The following is a 17,509-nucleotide window of genomic DNA, read 5'->3' as shown; positions in this document are numbered from 1 at the left end:
CTCAAAACGCGCCAGCGAAACATATTAATTGGGCGATTGTAGGCAACCCGCCGAAGCGACGGATATGTCACGTTCTTAGGCCGCATTCCCTTACGGTAGATGGCACAAGGAACTCCCAAGCTATGACTAGGTGAATAATCAACAGATCTCGTAAACGTCGTGGCACACGCACTCCCAAAGGCGGTCCTCATATTGAGGTGCCCAGCTTATTTCACCCGCCATCTCCCAAATTTCCAATGACCGCACGCACCAAACCGGATATCCTTTCGTTGATCTGAGCATGCCGTCCAGCTTGGGAAAACTGACGCGTATTCCGTTTGGAATTTGATAAACGCATAGTGAACCGTCTTTTGATGCCGCTTGCGAGGCTCTGGACATCGTTTTCCCTTTCACCTAGGCCACCCCAGCAAGGAGGAAGACATAAGCTGATCAAGAATTCGATAACTATAACCACGAGACTTGTGCCAATCGAAGTGGGTTTGCTGAGGCACTCGACGAAGGTTCGTAGGGTTAAGTTCCAATATCCGTCTTCCCCGAAATCATAGTGGCGCGAGAGGCAACAGGCCAATCAAAGCAACATAATCCTCGCGAGGGGCGTTTTGACGCGCAACGGCTATTGGAGAACTGTATGGAGTTTGGACTGCATATTTGAAGCACTGGATGGTGCTACTGGAGTAGAGAGGGAAGAATGCGTGAGAGCTGTAAAACAACATAGACAATCCGGCTTTAGACCAAGGCAACGAGAATCAGAAAGTCCCTTAGCACGATTTTCCTTGATGAGAACGGAGTGACTGAGCGATCCTGGCTGGGAGTGTGCTGTTGATATGGAGCTCGAGAGGAGAGGAAGAGATGAAGCAGCATCCAAATTCCGAAGCCCGGGGTGACGCGTGGTCCCAATCGGGCTAGCGGATTCAGCCACAAGCAGCGCTGAGTGTCGCGTGACGTCATTTGTGGCTCAACCCTCGCCATCTCCCAAAAAGGAAATCCAAACCTTCCCCGTTTCCTCCTCGCGAGTTCATCTGCGGAAAGCGATATCCAGCGAGTTTGAGAAGGGAAATGGAAGATACCGTGCAGCTAAGAGATGCGTTCAATGCCACATATACGTTTCTCCATCCAGTCCTGAACAAAGGCACGAGTCCTTCGTCCAGTCCCTATTTACCAACGGATCTAAGGCTGACACATGTTCGAAGAGGAAATACAGAAATCCCGGGGCGCTTCACTCATTGAAATTTTGAATCAAACCATACCTGACGAATACTATCAGAATGAGACACCAAGGGTTCGCGTGGTGCAACAAACGCTGGATTTGCTGGGCCGCATTCACACTGCGTTTGTGTCAGAACCGGCCATTGGAGAAAGCCCTCTAGGGAAGCAGCAAGAACCGGCTGTGGAAGACGCTAGACGACGACGGGCCCTTCATGCCTTACTTGATCTTCTTTCCTTTGAAGGTATATATCCTTCTCTGTCCAATGGAGTCGGCGTTCCCCTAGAGAAGCGAGTCGTTTCAGTCCTTCCGACTGGTGTCATCGCAAAGCAGGCGCCGAATCCAGTAGACTCAGTGACTCAGAATTTGGGCCTGCTCGACCGCATTCTAAGTAGCCTAAATGAAATTCTCCAGGATGCCCGCCCATCAATCCAACCCATCATCCTTGCCAGAATTTTACCTGACATAATTTGCGGGACGGCGGAGTTGGCCTTTAATTCACAGGGTGCGACCCATTCTAGAATTAACTCATACACAAAAGCATTTTATGCTCTTATCAACGGGTAAGATCGCTCTTCGACGTTGCGCTTCATTCTAACCAACGTATAGATGTACAACCCCGTCGCTGTTACCCGTGCTCTCGTCCCTACTACAAGAAAGTACGGCGACGTGGTTTAAGGCATGTATCTCCTCGCAACTTTCCCAAATCCCGTTGCGTAAAGATGGAGTGTTTCAAACGATCTTGTTTCTCGCTTCCCAATTTGCGCCGGCCTTAGGGCAGAGAACGGAAGGCATCCGGCTTGAAGGGCCGCCAATTACTGTCCAGGCTATAATGCAATCCTCGCGGCTCCTGTCATCCGTACCACAAGGCTTTTCTTCCAAAGTATACTTCGGCAACATTGCATCTAAACTTTTCCCGTTATTGGATGGGAAAGACCTGGACATGAAGAAAACAGCTTCCTACGTAATAGGCAATGGGATTCTCGGAAAACGTGCATTCGGTGCTCCTGGAAGGATTGGTTTTACGATCTTCGCCCAACCGATATTTGACGCCCTGAATGGTAACATTACAGACCCTGTTTCAGAATGGCTTAAAACGTTCTCTTCGGACGGTTCTGTCGCTCTGGATACTCAAACTGAAAGCCTTGATGGGTCCATTGTACTTAACGAAAGCAAGCTACTCCTGGCGCTGGATAGACTGACCTCGTTAGCACTTTTGCATCCAAATCCTGGACTACTTAAACGGCTTGTCAGCCCAGTGTTGTTACCCCTATGGGGACTGCAATGCTACGCCAGAGAACACCGAAAGCATTGGTGGGAGCAAAAGATCAGCACCATCTTACAAACATTTTTCAGTGTATCAGCAAACGTCAATAGATTGTTAAAAGTTGCGGATAATCTCCTGTGGGATGGCCCAGAAGCTCGCGTTTATGGGCCAGGCGAGAACGGCGGTGTGTCAATTCGGAAGCGTGAGGTCGGCGGACTAGGCGAGGCCAATATTCTTACAGTCATTCAAAATCTAGATGGGCGCGTTGGAATGTACCTAGAACTATTGGCTGCAGACCCCCGAAAGGAGGAGTTTGCTGGAGACGTCTTCCTCCATGTAAGCCGACAATGGCTCCTTGGAGGCCTGCCGAATGAAATTACAAGTGAGCCGCAGCTGCACAAGAAGCACGATGAATTGCAGCCCGAAATACGAAAACTTGTCAGCGCAAAAATCGCAGAAAAGCTCTTGGACCATTTCAAAGATTCTTTATCTCGCCATCCCACGAAGGTCCTGGAGCTCATTCAGCAGTTAATCGAGAGTGAAAAGAACCGCACTCAGAAATCTGCGATTTTACCCCAACGATATCAGAATGTCTCTCTAGAGTCACTTGGTAACATTGTCAAAACCGAAAGCGCCGACAGTAAAGGTCCGTCGTCTGTGTCCCATATGGCAGACACTTTCGATTCACTATCGCCGGCGCTCAGCCTCCTCTCTACAATACTTGCGTCGCCCGATTTTCAGAAATCTAGCTCGGTATCGCCGATTTTACAGTCATTGAAGTCTAACATAGATGCGCTCTTACCCCATCTTCCCACAGCCCTCGTTCGGCCCGCCACCACTTCTTCGGTGCTCCTTGAAATCACGCTTTCCGATTCGAGTCCGGGCACACCCAGACCTACAGCTGTGTCTCCTGGCATCTCCGATCTTGAAATGCACCGTCAGGCCATCCATAATATCTCGTCCCCTTTAGCTCCAGTTCAAGCTGAAGGTCTCTCTATCTTATCACAACTACTTGATAAGATTTCCCCCATCCTTGATATCCCGGCAACCCTCACTCTTCTCCTTTCTATTTTGACAAACAATGATGAAACCGCTTCCACCGACGAGTTTATCTATCTCAATGTTATTAAGCTCATCGGCTCGTTAGCATCCAGGCACCCACGCACGGTGATAAAAACACTTGCGGAGCGATACGCTGATCGAAGCGAAGAATCGACTCTTGATCAGCGACTTAAGATTGGCGAGGCGCTTCTGAGGACGGTCCAAAACCTAGGGAATGCATTGGTAGACGATGCAGGTAAAGTCCTGGGAGACACCATGATTGAAGTGGCTAGCAGGAGGGGAATGAAGCAAAAGGCAAAAGAGAAGCGAGAGCGGGATCTTTCAAGACAACAACAGGCGGCAAGTGATACAGAGCTGGCCGGGATCGCGCCTAGCCTTGCAGACCAAATAGATGAAGATATCGATTCGGAAACAGAAGACCCGGCCAAGGAAGCGTATTCGAGCAAGATTCTTGAAGCCTGGGCCAGGGGCGTGACCGCAGATCCTGCGCCAGACGATTTGCGCGCGCGTGCTTCAGCGATATCATTACTCGCATCTGCAATACAAACAAATCTGGCAGGCTTAGGTTCCTCGCTGGCTGCTTCCTCAGTTGACCTGGCAATTTCTATAATGACCCTCGAACCCGGACCGGAAAGCGCGATTTTGCGACGGGCAGCTGTGGTACTCTTACTTGACCTACTCAAAGCACTCGATGAGGCTAGAGAAGCCGGGAAAGATCTCGGGTTTGGATTCTCAGCTACGGCTTCGTCACCGGCAACATCCGGACAGCAATCTACTTCAACGTACAGCGTAATCGGCAATATACCGGACATCCTCCGTGTACTGAGCTTTGTAGAAAGCAAGGAAACCGACACAATCGTTCGCGGTCATTTACGGGCGTTGATCGAGAGTTTAGAAGCGTGGCTCGAAAAGTCCCTACTCTGGGGGATTCGCACCCAACAAGGTGTTATGGAGCAACCAAAATTTGAATTGGGTGATCGTTTGGCCGGTTTAGATATTAACCCATTGTCTGGCACTGGGGACGGCGAGTGGACAGGAGCTCACCCGAGAATTCAAGAAATCGAGTAGGCTAAATGAAGCCAGGCCGCCTGACGATGTTAACCGCCGAACAATATTAGCTTCTAAACATAAATAGCTACCCAAGTTGGCCTATTGTGAGAAGGTCCTACTTCGTCTACATCCATACCATGTTAGACTCCCAAAGCTTAAGAAATGTCAAGATTCTTGAATATCTCAATTTTGAGGAATATTCCTATTTCATATCATACTGTATCTTAACCCCCTTCCCTTAACTCCGTCCCCCTTCCATGTCAAACGTCAAGCTTGCAATTCAGGCCACCCTCAGGAAAATGACAGGTGGTCGGAGTGTAGTCGACGATCTTTAGGGATATTTCCATAATGTGCCTCAACGCCAGTCTCCCGTTGTATTGCATTAGCAGCAGCTTGGAAAATAAAGACGGGTTGGAAACGAAGTCGCTAGACGGCGCTTTACGGCCCACGTCCTCTACGACCACCACGCCAGCGTCTGCCCCCTCCACGTCCGAATCTACCGCCGCCACGAGATCCTCTAAACCCTCTCCCCCGACCACCGCTAGGCTCCAGCTTGCGTTGTTCGTTAGCTTGTAAAACAGCCTCCTCTTGTAATTGACGCTGCTCCTCAGTAAGCTGGAATGGATTGTGAATTCCGAGCATTTCACAAAATTCCGCAGTTTGAGGATTAGGATACTCAACCGGTTGTTCGAGAGTGGTAACGGGAACAGATGGGTCATAGACTGGCGCTGTGATGCTGAAGTTCTGAGGAATGATCATCTTGCCTTTCTTGACAATGTTTTCTTCAACCCACGTCTCGGCCTCGATAATTCGTGGCTTGTAAAATGCATTGCCTCTGTCTTGAGGTGTGCTGGCTTGTTTATTGCCGACTTCAAATCCTTCAGCAAAAACCCGCGTGATTGCGAGCCACTCTTTGTCATACTCCAATTGATAGGGACGTTGTGAATCGGGCATGTCGCTTCCGGACAGAGGGAAAATTTCTAGTAAATCCAGGAAATCTTTCCGAAGCTCGCACTTGTCCAAAGCCAAAAATTTTGTCGCTTTGTTCGTGATGCCGTCCGGAAATTCTTCAACAGCTGTGGTTACTTGTGCCCTCTCAGGTCTGTGGAAACTGGCTGGTAACTGGGTACGAAGGTCATCAGGCACTTCATCTACCTGTTCTGGATGCGCTGCGATTTCTGCGTGAGTGTTCAAATCTCCCTTTAAAGCTGGAGCAGACGGAAGTATGTTAGGAGTTTCGGCTGTCTCTGAGGCAGAATCCATTTCAATATCTATCTCGTCTGCGTTTTTCATAGCGGGCTCGGAGCTTTCTTCTTGCGCCGGGGCTTTTCCGCTTTTAATGCTGGTTTTGACAACATCTGCAACTTCCCGCGAGAGGCCGTCATTGGTGACGACCTTCTTCCAAGTAACTTGGTAGTCGATTTGTGATTTCGGTTTCTCAATTTCCCCAGCCTCGACACGACGTCTAAACTCATCAGCAGCTTTCAAATACTCAGCGTTTTCTTCAGCTTCTCTTTTTGCAGCAACTTCATGAAAGCCCCTCCATGCATTTACTCTGTCTTGCTCACTACCTCGTGGTTGCATACGAGGCATGGTAGGACTTTGGCTCGATACAACTGGTTCAGGGGCTTGGTTCGGTTGCTCCACAGAGTCTTGCACACCTTTATTCCGATCCACTTCAGCCTCTAGATTGAGTGCAGGGTCCTTCATACGCGACTGTTGAGACGGAGGATTAATGGCGTTAACTGTTCTGGGTGGAACGTATTCATTGTGTTCCAGGATAGATTCGTATTTCACATGCAAATGTGCAGAAAACCAATGAGCTGGACGCAGTCGGTCAAGGACATATCTTGCTGCGGGGCTTCCAAGCTTTCCAGTTTCAGCATCTTCGACAAAGTGAGGTTTTCTCCTAAATAACTCGTCGACGTTGCCGCCCCATTCAATGCCCTGCGGCCAGTCGTGGCTGATTCCAATATCAACTTGGGTACGAACTTGCAGTAGCTTGCGCACGTCAATTTCTCTGACATGGTAGGCCGAACGCAAGGCGTCGTCATCATACGGCAACCTTTCGAAGTGCTGGCGGCGGTAATCATACCCTTTCCAGATTCCCGACACACCAGCAATTCTCAAAGGTCCGCATCGAATGATATTTGCGGCACCAAGGTAATAAATATTAGGAGCGACCCAACCGCCGTGATATAGCTCGAAAAGATGGTTGCTTGCTTCATGGTTTCCTCCAATGAAGACGGTCAAGTAAGGTGCATGGCGGGCGCCGCTATAGTACTCATGGAAATCGCCTATTTTCTTGTAATTTGGAGGAACAGCCATACAGGCCATGTCATTGGAGTTTCTGACAGCCTGGCAATATATGTAAGAAAGCCAATGTAAGAAAAGGGATTAGGCAATATGCTCTCACTTGAAAATCCCCCCCAATAATCAGCAAATCCACACCACTCCAGCCTTTGGCCTCAGCAGCGCTGGCGACTGATTCGTAGATATCATGTAGTTTTCCATGTCCCTGAACAAATTAGCCTTGGCTTATCGGTAACAAAGCTTTGCGCCCATAACTGTATCATTTGAAGAGAAAGGAAAGTCTCACACAACCCTCCACGGCAAGGCGCAGGCCCGTCCGTGTTGATGATAGCTGGGATGCCATACTGGCTACCAACTAATTAGCTATGAATAATGCAAGTGCTTTGTATTGCTGATGTGCCAGTATAAAGAAAGTCGGCAGGTGAAAGGGAGATGTTTGGAGAGGAAAGAAAGTGAGAGGGAAAGGAATCATTCAGTTTAAATAGACGCAAGGGGGAAAATGGACGGGATCCTCCTGATGATTCACAAAGACTAACCGCTTGGAAATGTCACTGTTGGTGAAGTGAGGTGTGTAAAGAGACAGTCGTCGTCAAACCTTTTAACTCCACCTGGTTTTCCTTTGGCCCTCAACTGTCTTCTTCGCAACAACTCCATCACTAATTCCCCATAACACAGATTCTTTATTGCAAGTCTTTCAACATTACCTGCGGCAACGACATGCCATGAATCAAACTGGAACTATTGCACAGCTGAACTTCTTAAAGAGGTCGGCGGAGATACTGAGCTCAGGCAGCCCATCCACCTCAGCACACTTGTTGACTGTTCACAACCAGCTCCTTCATGAGCAATCAAAACCAATATCCCACGCGCAACAAAGGGAATTCTGCCCATCATGCGGAACCATTAGGTCTCTACCTTTAACGTGCACGGTTTCTTCGCAGTCGAGAGTCCGAAAGCCTACACGGCGTGGGAGAACATCGCCTAGTCCTTCTAAGAAGTCGGCCGTCGTCTACAATTGTCTACAATGTCATCAACAGACCATCCATCCGTTTGAGAAATCGGAGCAGCACCAGAGGAAGAAGGACAAGCTCTCCGTCAACTCTCCTCCCGCTCCACGCCAAAACAACCCATCGCCGCCGACTACTACAGTTGCATCGCCGGGCACCGTTAAGGCAAAGAGCAACTCAGAGAATGCAAGTAGCAAGAAGAGAGCCAAGGCTCGGAAACAAGGCTTACTTGCCGCGCTACAAGCAAGCAAGCCGCCGACTACTACAGTTGCATCGCCGGGCACCGTTAAGGCAAAGAGCAACTCAGAGAATGCAAGTAGCAAGAAGAGAGCCAAGGCTCGGAAACAAGGCTTACTTGCCGCGCTACAAGCAAGCAAGCCGCCGACTACGCAGGCCTCGTCGACGTCGCTTGGGCTCCTCGACTTTTTACAGCCTTGAGGCGGGTTTCAAGCATATGGCGCAAGGCCCCCATGCCATTCAAGCCATTTAATCGATACAATCCCCGGACAAGACACTACTAACGTTCAAAACTGGTCACTCAAGCGATTGAAAATTTGCAATTTTTTTTTGATATTGTCCCTTCGACGCACTAGACTGAGACCGGTTAGCGCGGGGTGGAGATTGCTGCTAGCTTGAATCGGGGCTAGTGCGGGGGACGGCGATTCCCAGCAAAGAAAATTATTATTTCATCACGACTTTTTGAATGCAAGTTTGACCGACTATGAATCACAACAAATCGTGGCATCAGCACAGATAACTACACTACCTACAGTCACCGTCATTTTTATTAGTTTGCAGTTACCGCCTAACCAGCCCAGACCCGATTGTTAGCGCACCTTGCACGTGCCGTCCTCACCTCCTTGGGGCGCGATTAAAAAGAATAAGAGCCATGGCAAGCAGTGAAGACGTCGACAAATCGTTGCGGACCCAGCAAGAAAGCTCTGCACAGCATCTTGCAGTCAAAATAGAGGAAAGGCCGATTGAAAACCCTGGGGAGAAGGAAGATGCCGAAGCTGAAGATGACGTTGGACCAATGCAATTGGAAAGCCTATGTATGAATTGCCATGAAAATGTACGCTATTCTCTCTTTCCAGTATTTTGCGGTGAGGGGATCATGCTAACCGGGCTTTAGGGTGTCACTAAAATCCTCCTACTCCGTATTCCCTTTTTCCGAGACGTGCTTCTAGAATCGTTTGAATGCCCCCATTGCTTCTTCAAAAATAATTCTATCAAGGCAGCCGGCCAGATACAGGAGCAAGGAGCCAAGTACACGTTGGAGGTCGAAAGCCCAGGAGATCTGGAGCGACAAGTCATCAAAAGTGATTCGGCCATCTTCCGTTTGGATACTCTAGGAATAGAAATGCCCAAGGGTGAGGGCCAACTCACAAATGTTGAAGGAATACTATCAAAAATTCTTGAACAATTGGAAAGCGATCAGCCTGCAAGAAAGACGGTAAACCCAGAACTTTATCAATCTTTAGAAACCATAATCCAAAAACTGAAGAAAATACTGAACCGCGAATCATTCCCCTTCTCGATATCGCTGGATGACCCATCGGGCAATTCTTGGATCGCACCAGCACCGCATGACGAAGGGAACAAATATCAACGCAAGGATTATGCCCGGACCCGGGAACAGAACGAAGAACTTGGGCTTGCGGCGGAGCAAGAAAGCGGGAACATGAAGGTGGCCGCGGGAGATCCGAAAGACCTTGATATTGTCGATGGTGTGGTATACAGTCTCCCTGCCGAGTGCCCTGGTTGCACGAAACAAAGCACGGTCAACATGCAGAAAGTAGATATCCCCCATTTCAAAGAAGTATTCATTTGGAGCACGGTATGCGATCATTGCGGCTATCGCACAAACGAAGTGAAAACCGGTGGCGCTGTTCCCGAAAAGGGTAGACGTATTCGGCTACAAGTCGAAAGTGTGGAGGATCTCTCTCGTGACATTCTCAAGTCAGATACTTGTGCTGTTTCGAGTGACGAATTGGACCTTTCCGTGCAGCCTGGCACGCTTGGTGGCCGGTTTACCACGGTCGAGGGCCTTTTAACTCAGGTGCGGGATCAGCTCCATGGCCAGATATTTGAAATCGGTGACGAAGACCTGGCCCCCGGCGACTCGATGGCCACAGAGGAGAAAGCCACGTGGGAACGATTTTTCAGCAAACTGGACGCAGCCATCAAAGGAGAGATGAAATTCAAGATAGTGTTGGAAGATCCTTTAGCCAACAGCTATGTCCAGAATCTTCATACTCCCAACCCCGATCTTCAACTGCATATTGAAGACTACACCCGAACAGACGAAGAGGAGGATGAACTGGGATTGAAAGATATGAAAACTGAAGGCTATGAACAAGACGCTACGGCAGTCGGCGAGGAATCATAGTGACTGATTGCTCTAATTTGAAAATGATACTTTGCATCAGCGAACCGAAACGATCTTTTTTGCAAGGTGGACTTCTCCACGCATTAGTATTTTCAAAAAGCCTTGCTGACACTCATCTTAATGATAAATGAAATATGTATTTCTACTAAAGCATAGAAAGCAAGGTATCGTTCGAGCCATTTGTAAGGATGCGGCTTCTAATCATCCATGAGTACATACTCACACTTGCATTATCTAGCCCAATGAAGCCAACGTAAATGGTCTTTCTAAACCCGTGTATTCAAACGCAGCTTCATCTTAAGATACTCCTACTTCATCAACCCACGGAAATGGTACATCTAAGAAGAGGAGCGCCGAGCATTGGATCGTCATGGAGCGTTATCTTGGCTCCGAGTATCGAGGCCGCGCAATCACACTTTCTCGTTTGTGGAAGAGCTTTGCACGATTAGGCGACCTTGTGTAAATCATCCAGAAAGGCGGGTGCTTCGATATGTGCGCTGCCCTTGAATATATTCTTTAGACCTTCAAACGAGGCGATGCATCTCAGTCTGCAAAAGGATTTGCATGGATTGTCACGCTCTCGATCCCAATCCTTTCCCATTCTTCGTCGCCCTCCGCTTGCGAGGTATCTTTCTTCTTGGCCTTGTCACCCGGCTGCACAACCCTGCCCTTCTTATCGATTTTCACTTTCGCCGTCTCAAGCTTCGTCAGCGTGTCGTCTTCAGTCCCTTTGGGCCCTAAACCCAGGACCTTCCCGAAAACAGTACTTTTTCCATCGAGGTGCGACGCTGGAGCAAACGTGATGAAAAACTGGCTTCCGTTGATTTCCTTTGGTTCCGAGCTCGCATTGCTTTGTTTTACCGATTTTGCTGCCATGCTAAGTATTCCTCGGGCATTGTGTCGGAGGGACGGGAGGTGGATTTCTTGCTCGAGGGGTTCTGGGTGGTAGATCGATGCCCCGCCCTTGGGTATGTCAAACGGGAACGAAGGGCGTTGGGGAGGAGATTTCAAATCGGGTGATGGTAGGGCCAGAGATATATCCCCACCTTGGATCATAAAGGAAGGAACCAGGCGGTGGAAAGGAGTGTTGTTATATGCGCCTGAAGCGCAGAGGGCGAGGAAATTCTATCGACTTGTCAGTAAGCGCCGAACGCTTCACGTGTAGAGCTCAAGGGAAGAAAGGTGGTGCGAAAGTATCGAAATACAGTTCAAACATACCTCTGCAGTTTTGGGGACAGCTTCACAGAAAACCTCGACCTTGAGATCGCCGTGGGTGGTATGAAGCTTAGAGCCAGTATGGTCAACATAAAAAATTTCAAATCATCACCGGAGCTCCAAGGTATCAGACTTACAGTGACAGACATTGTGTATCCTCCCCGCAGCCATCCGAACGACCAGAGTCATGCACAGTAGTTACACTCTCCCAACCTTCACATCGTCGGGTTGTCTTGTCGTCCTTGCGGCCGCGCAGCCACATCCGCAGCCAGTCACATGACTTGTCGCCACGCCGCCGTGTTGTTGGCGCGGCTTCGGTCTTGACCGGATGATCTGGAGGATGCGGAGAGCATTCTGTAATCACAGGGGGTTCCAGCAGCTGGCTCATGTGTGCGGACATATAAACACACACCTCGGAAGCTGACAGATGTACGCCGTAGATACGCATCTATAGTTAACTACTTGGGTGTCAGAACTAGTTAGAGCCTCGATATCCGGCTGGTGAGTATACGAAGCGCAGATGAACACGAATGCATGCTCGCTCATAGGCCGAGTTGAAATGCCTCTCGAATATCAATTTATAATTGGCCTTTTTTGATAATAGTTAACTAACCAGTTGGTGACAGAGTCACCAGCCGTGAGTTTCATCATTGGCCTGTCTATCCTGCATGGATGTTTTGGCATCTTGCGGCTCACACTCTCCACTCATCCTTCACTTCTCAAAAGGCGCCGTATTTAACACAAAGTATGAAGAATATGTAGGCGGTTTGCATTTATACCAAGTTAAGATTTCCACAGGCTAGCCATCACCACGGCGATCGAACACGCAAGCTTCAACACTTGTTGTTTTTCTGACACCAAAAATCCATTGTTTCCGCTTCCCAGCGCCAACCTGGAGGTGGGACAGCGATGATAATCGTGATTGTGGGCCAGAAGTGGTTGAACTAAGCAGTGAACCAGGTATCTCCCCTTCTTCCACGCCGTCCATCCTTGTCAGTCTATCTTTGGGAAGGCTGCTTGTCGGGACTGTCTGCAGCACACGCTATGTAGCATCTGCAACCACCTTAAATTGACTGCCGCCTGCTTACGGTTACCTTTTGATCCCATCACCCCTGCGCTTGCTCACATTCTCCTGCTACCATTGCTCGCTATTTTGCGTCGTCAGTGTTGAACCCTGAACCGTCCCAGAGCACTCTTTGCGTCTCCGCCGGCACAAGACCCATTGCGATCGTCGAGATAACCAGTTGGGAAACATCCGCCTGGCGCTGGGGTCGCGCAGGCCAACGCTGAATAGGCGGCAGGGATATCCTGATGCTCCCCCATTGTCAATACTAGCAAACTGAATGATTATTTGGAGAAATTCTGACCGCAAAACCCTACTTTGCGACCCGCGATCTAATTCCCCGGCTTCACGGTGATTTGAGTAGAAGCTTCAATTTAAGATGGCCGCCTTTGTGCGTGTATCCGGACCTCCAAACTGCAACTTTCTCGTCGGCTACCCTGGCATATCCGCGACCCTGGTGAGTGTCTCCTGCTCTTCCAACTGCCGTCAACCTCATTCTCAGTCTGCGCAAACCTATTGATGAGCGCTTCCTTCGATCAACGTCGGCTAACCCGCCTCGTCTAGCCCCGCATTGAAGGAAGAGTCGAAATACGACCCGGCACTGGCATATCCGCTCCCGTTAACATTTCCATGGTCACAATATGTCTGCAACGGCGAGAGACGATACACCCTTCTGCCGATTCGGTAACGAAGAAACATCTGGCGGCGCCGCGGAAGGAACTTACGGATATTGTTGGCAAAGAAATGCTACTATTTCGTTGTCCGATGGGGCGTGATCACGAAGAGATTATGGCGATGGACCTTCCTTTTGTATTGTTTTTGCCATTTGGTCGAGGTGGACAGGAGTCTTCGAGGCGATTACCCCCGTCGAGCTTACAGCTCCCAAGTCGAACGGCAGAGACGTATTATGAACTGGTGGTTTTGGTACAACAGGGACCGTCGGAACAAAAGAAATATGCATTCCCCGTACCGCTCGCGAGATACGACACCCTGTCTACGTTTGGGATGTATAACAGACCCGAGTCATCGCAAAAGGTTTCTGATCATCTGGTAACACTGGGAATATCGCTACCGCGGTGGTCTTATGGCCCTCTCGATCCCGTCAGTGTATACGTGCAGCTATCTCCAAATCCAGACTGGATCGCGAAAGCTCGAAAGGTCACAATACAAAAGCTTACTCTCACCATCGATGAAGAAATAATCTACAACCATGAGGGCGATGAGCCACAACGCAAGGTCAAGACGCTCGCTAAAAGAACGGAGAGCGTGGGTATGAAGCTCCCAGAAGCCGGGTATATATCGAATTTGGGGCTTGTTTTTCCCTCGAGAGATTTACGGGATTCAGACGGAATACTACCACGCGCAAAACCCGCTTTTCCTTCGTATGCTGTCACTTCCTTTACAACGACCGCATCATTGTATAAGATTGAACACTATCTTACCGTTAAGGTATGTTACCAAACCGGCTCAGAAGGAAACTGTTTTGGCTAATAGATCAACCCTCTGTAGGCCCATTTAACTTCTGCAAAAGACATAGCTCTTCGCCAACTTATCGTCGTGTGTCCCCAAGACCATGTCGGATGCAAGGAAGAAATGGAAGCTATAGAACAAGCAGCTAGAGAAGCTCGGCACATCAATCCCGACAATCCAATGTTACCGTTACCAACGATAGTACGAGCCCATGATCCCCATGCTTTGGACTATCTTAACGTCGCCATCGTGGGAAATGTAAAAAAGCCGTTGATTGATTGAAGTATTATACCCGAATACGACCCTTATTCCCCGATCTGTCGACTCGACAACCGACACGGATACGATTCATAGGAGCATCTCTGCGCATTTTGCACGACTTACGACTGACTTATGACCTTTTCAGACCCCCATATTTACGCATAATGATAGTGCAAATCCGCGAAATGATGTCTCAGTACATCACTTTATCACCTCGTCCCGAATTTACCCTTTAATGGTAATATCTCGCGTCAAAAATTCGAAATATGGACGGGTCAGAGGATGTTGATACAAGCCCGCGGGATTTGCTTGCATCCTATTTTGACGTCATTTTTTGTCGCTTCACTCAGAAGCAACAATCTAGTTCTATATCGATTGACATTGGACGCACACTGCCCTCGCGCAATCTTTGATCGCGCGCGGCGATATCTCCCATTTCTTCCGACCCGAATTCACCTTTACACTTCACTCTAGACTTTCTACACGCTTGTGCCTTTGGGACGATATAATTGCTCTCGGCGGGGAGGAATGTACGGGCTAAGCATTGGACGGATATTCTTACTTTTGCATTATTGCAGTCTTCTTGGTCCCGGGTGGAAAATCTGTTGGCATCTGGGGGCACTGTGGATCAAAGGCGCTTTATTTTTGCTCTCTATTTGGACACGGCTCTTTAGCCATGGAGCTGGTGGTGTGGATTGGAACATATTTTCTTCTATCAACTTCTCTTTTGCCCATATGTATCTTTCCTTCTTACATCCCAAAGGGACCTATTGCTGGGATACACCTTTTTTTTCCGGTGTTTGAGCACCCTGAGCTCTTGAGATATATTACTTTTTACAAATGTGTAGCTTGATTACACGCTTAACTAGCCAACTGTAAGCCAGTTTCGCCTACAGGTTGTCCTGAAGGATATATTGTGCCTATTCAAGGCTGTCTGATTGTCTTTTCTCCGTGCTGAATTGCCACTAACTAGTGGTTACTCTGTATTTGTGTTTTGAACTTCTCGACTGTTTGTTTGAGGCTTTTGAAAATCCACGATAACGCACTGATGGCATTGAGTGTTGACTCATTCTCCGTCTTTGCGGCGCAGTTCATTTGTCTTGGTTTTTCGATTCTTGACGACCTACGGAGTACTCCTTGCTCTATTGTTACTTGCTCTATTCAGGTCATCCTCATTCTTGACTCACTGCTGCATCGTCAAGTCTGACTCAGTTGACTGAGTCATTTGCGGCTATATAAATCAACAGTTCCTCACTACAGTTGGGATAAATCTAGTTCCCCTTTTAACAGTTGTCTGGTTTCATCGTGTTCAACTTTCAACTCTGGCAGCTTTGAAAGAGTTCCTTCTGTGTCAAGTCTGCCCGTTAAACCACGTCCTGGTCTCTTCGTCTGAGAGAAGTTCAAGGCATCCACGACAATACCGTTGATGAACTAGTTATATAATTAATTAGTTAACTGATACCCCACCAAGACCTGTCCCAAAATGGCAGAGTCTAAGGAAAAAGATTCCAGCTGTTTTTTCCGCGAGGATGTTGACAAACCGATGCTCCTTCGACTGCCATACGCAATACGCCGGCGGATTTATACATTGGCAGGCCTCATTCTGCCATCCGCTGTCCATATCACGCTCTATTCTTCCCATATCCCAGGGTCCCCAACTGCGTGGTCAGCCCGGGACCAAAAGTTTAAGGACATCCCCGGTAACCATCCCGTCACTATTCCGAACCAGCTCTTCTACGTCTCCCGTGCGATCTCGAATGAGGCGATAAAGGTCTTTTACTCCGAAAATATAGTGGGATTGGACGATTATCGTGGCCTTTTGACACTCCAGAGGCTGAGCCCCTTGGCTCTAAGGTCGTTATCATCGCTTCGTATAAGTGTTCTACCTCGTCGATGTCCATCATTCCCTGCCACTATATCTGAGGAGGATCTCTGTACACGGCAACACTCGTGCAAGCTGGTGGATAAAAATGGGTTCCATGTGAACGAAAATGCCCTGTGTGAAGTACTGGTAGCCCAGGAATGGGAAAGATGCTGCACTGTACTCGCATCCCACGTCCAGCCGGGCCGTCTCAAGATTTCTTTGGAATTGCCCGTCTCTACGCTTGCGCTTGGTCCCACGATAGTACACCAGATTTCTCGACTCCCGACGTTGAAACAATGCTCTGCGACCTTGACATATACAAGAGATCGCAAACTCCAGCGGTTATTGGAAGCCACGATTCTGCGAGTTACCGGTCAAGTCAAATCTTGCACGTTTCCTTTCAACGATCTGCCCGCAGAGCTTCAGCTCAAGGTTCTCAGCCACACAGATTTGTCCGCACCAGGCAGTCTGACACGGATAAATAAGCGGCAGTTTGTTTTGGTCCCATGCCTCGAAATGGTATGTTTGGGTGTTCTGAAGAATAAATCATGTCATCTTCGAGGCGTTGGGTACGCTTCGAGAGGCACTTGCTGGAGATACCCAGGCGAAATATTTCTAGTGAGTCGCAAATTTAGGGACTACTCACGCCGTCTGTTTTATTCCGGAAACATATTTACTATCTATGATCGAGATTGCTCTACCGTCTCACCGTGGCCTTTGCGGAACAGTTTCCCACAGCGCAGCCTCCGTGATGTTCGGTTTCTCACTCTTAAATTTAACAATCTGAGAGACAGGAATACTTATATGCACGAATCGAACAGTTTCAAACAGTGGATCAATACGCTTAACTTTATCAATAAGCGCATGAATGTGAGGAGCCTTGTTCTTTCACTTCATTTGGAATTCAGTGAGGAATGGACAGTTGGCTTCTTGGAACACACACCTCACCTTGATGAAGAAGAAGAGAAGCCTATAAATTCGAAACTTGACATCCCAGGCACCTATCGACGAATAGTTGAATCAGTTGCCCGATTAAAGGGGCTAAAGGACCTTTTTGTGCATATTGGAATGGAATGGGACGAAGAGGAAGCGTTTCTTGAACGCATGGTGATGGGGCCCATCATATAATGCTATGGCACGGGGCAAGACTCTGTCTAGGAGGAGGCGCCCGGGTGCTTGCTGATTGAAGGTTTAATACCGCATTTCAAGGAAGCGGAGCACAGTGAATGGTCCCAGGTCTCACAGAGCTCGTGTGCATACTTGCCTACAAGAATAAATATGTACGAGGCAAATCAGCAACTGGTTTTGGGAATATGACCATCCTGAGTGGGAAGGGGAAGTAGG

The 17,509-nt window shown here is 48.6% G+C and overlaps 7 protein-coding genes across 7 annotated transcripts; 5 read left to right on the top strand and 2 right to left on the bottom strand.

The window, feature by feature from the left end:
• Positions 1-1,180: 1,180 nt before the first annotated feature.
• Positions 1,181-4,416, top strand: UREG_04649 (uncharacterized protein; the record flags this gene model as incomplete). Its single annotated transcript, XM_002545086.1, has 4 exons — positions 1,181-1,767; positions 1,814-3,117; positions 3,262-4,322; positions 4,369-4,416. The coding sequence occupies 4 exons, from the start codon at positions 1,181-1,183 to the stop codon at positions 4,414-4,416; spliced, it is 3,000 nt and encodes a 999-aa protein (XP_002545132.1).
• A 605-nt stretch (positions 4,417-5,021) lies between these two features.
• UREG_04648 (uncharacterized protein) lies at positions 5,022-6,911 on the bottom strand (the record flags this gene model as incomplete). The annotated part of the gene is made up of 1 exon (XM_002545085.1): positions 5,022-6,911. The coding sequence occupies one exon, from the start codon at positions 6,909-6,911 to the stop codon at positions 5,022-5,024; it is 1,890 nt and encodes a 629-aa protein (XP_002545131.1).
• A 707-nt stretch (positions 6,912-7,618) lies between these two features.
• UREG_04647 (uncharacterized protein) lies at positions 7,619-8,341 on the top strand (the record flags this gene model as incomplete). The annotated part of the gene is made up of 1 exon (XM_002545084.1): positions 7,619-8,341. The coding sequence occupies one exon, from the start codon at positions 7,619-7,621 to the stop codon at positions 8,339-8,341; it is 723 nt and encodes a 240-aa protein (XP_002545130.1).
• A 451-nt stretch (positions 8,342-8,792) lies between these two features.
• On the top strand, positions 8,793-10,292 carry UREG_04646 (uncharacterized protein; the record flags this gene model as incomplete). The annotated part of the gene is made up of 2 exons (XM_002545083.1): positions 8,793-8,975; positions 9,036-10,292. The coding sequence occupies 2 exons, from the start codon at positions 8,793-8,795 to the stop codon at positions 10,290-10,292; spliced, it is 1,440 nt and encodes a 479-aa protein (XP_002545129.1).
• Positions 10,293-10,835: 543 nt separating this feature from the next.
• UREG_04645 (peptidyl-prolyl cis-trans isomerase 10) lies at positions 10,836-11,656 on the bottom strand (the record flags this gene model as incomplete). The annotated part of the gene is made up of 3 exons (XM_002545082.1): positions 10,836-11,417; positions 11,511-11,576; positions 11,645-11,656. 3 exons carry the CDS (start codon positions 11,654-11,656, stop codon positions 10,836-10,838), a joined length of 660 nt encoding a protein of 219 aa, XP_002545128.1.
• A 1,293-nt stretch (positions 11,657-12,949) lies between these two features.
• On the top strand, positions 12,950-14,322 carry UREG_04644 (uncharacterized protein; the record flags this gene model as incomplete). The annotated part of the gene is made up of 3 exons (XM_002545081.1): positions 12,950-13,027; positions 13,135-14,019; positions 14,080-14,322. The coding sequence occupies 3 exons, from the start codon at positions 12,950-12,952 to the stop codon at positions 14,320-14,322; spliced, it is 1,206 nt and encodes a 401-aa protein (XP_002545127.1).
• Positions 14,323-15,784: 1,462 nt separating this feature from the next.
• On the top strand, positions 15,785-17,293 carry UREG_04643 (uncharacterized protein; the record flags this gene model as incomplete). Its single annotated transcript, XM_002545080.1, has 2 exons — positions 15,785-16,734; positions 16,960-17,293. 2 exons carry the CDS (start codon positions 15,785-15,787, stop codon positions 17,291-17,293), a joined length of 1,284 nt encoding a protein of 427 aa, XP_002545126.1.
• Positions 17,294-17,509: the final 216 nt, after the last annotated feature.

This window comes from Uncinocarpus reesii, genomic scaffold (genome assembly GCF_000003515.1).
Source record: "Uncinocarpus reesii 1704 scaffold_2 genomic scaffold, whole genome shotgun sequence".
In the NCBI taxonomy this organism is placed as follows: Eukaryota; Fungi; Ascomycota; class Eurotiomycetes; order Onygenales; family Onygenaceae; genus Uncinocarpus; species Uncinocarpus reesii.
The sequence above is the reverse complement of the archived record's forward strand: the minus strand, read 5'-3'. Positions and strand labels throughout refer to the sequence as shown.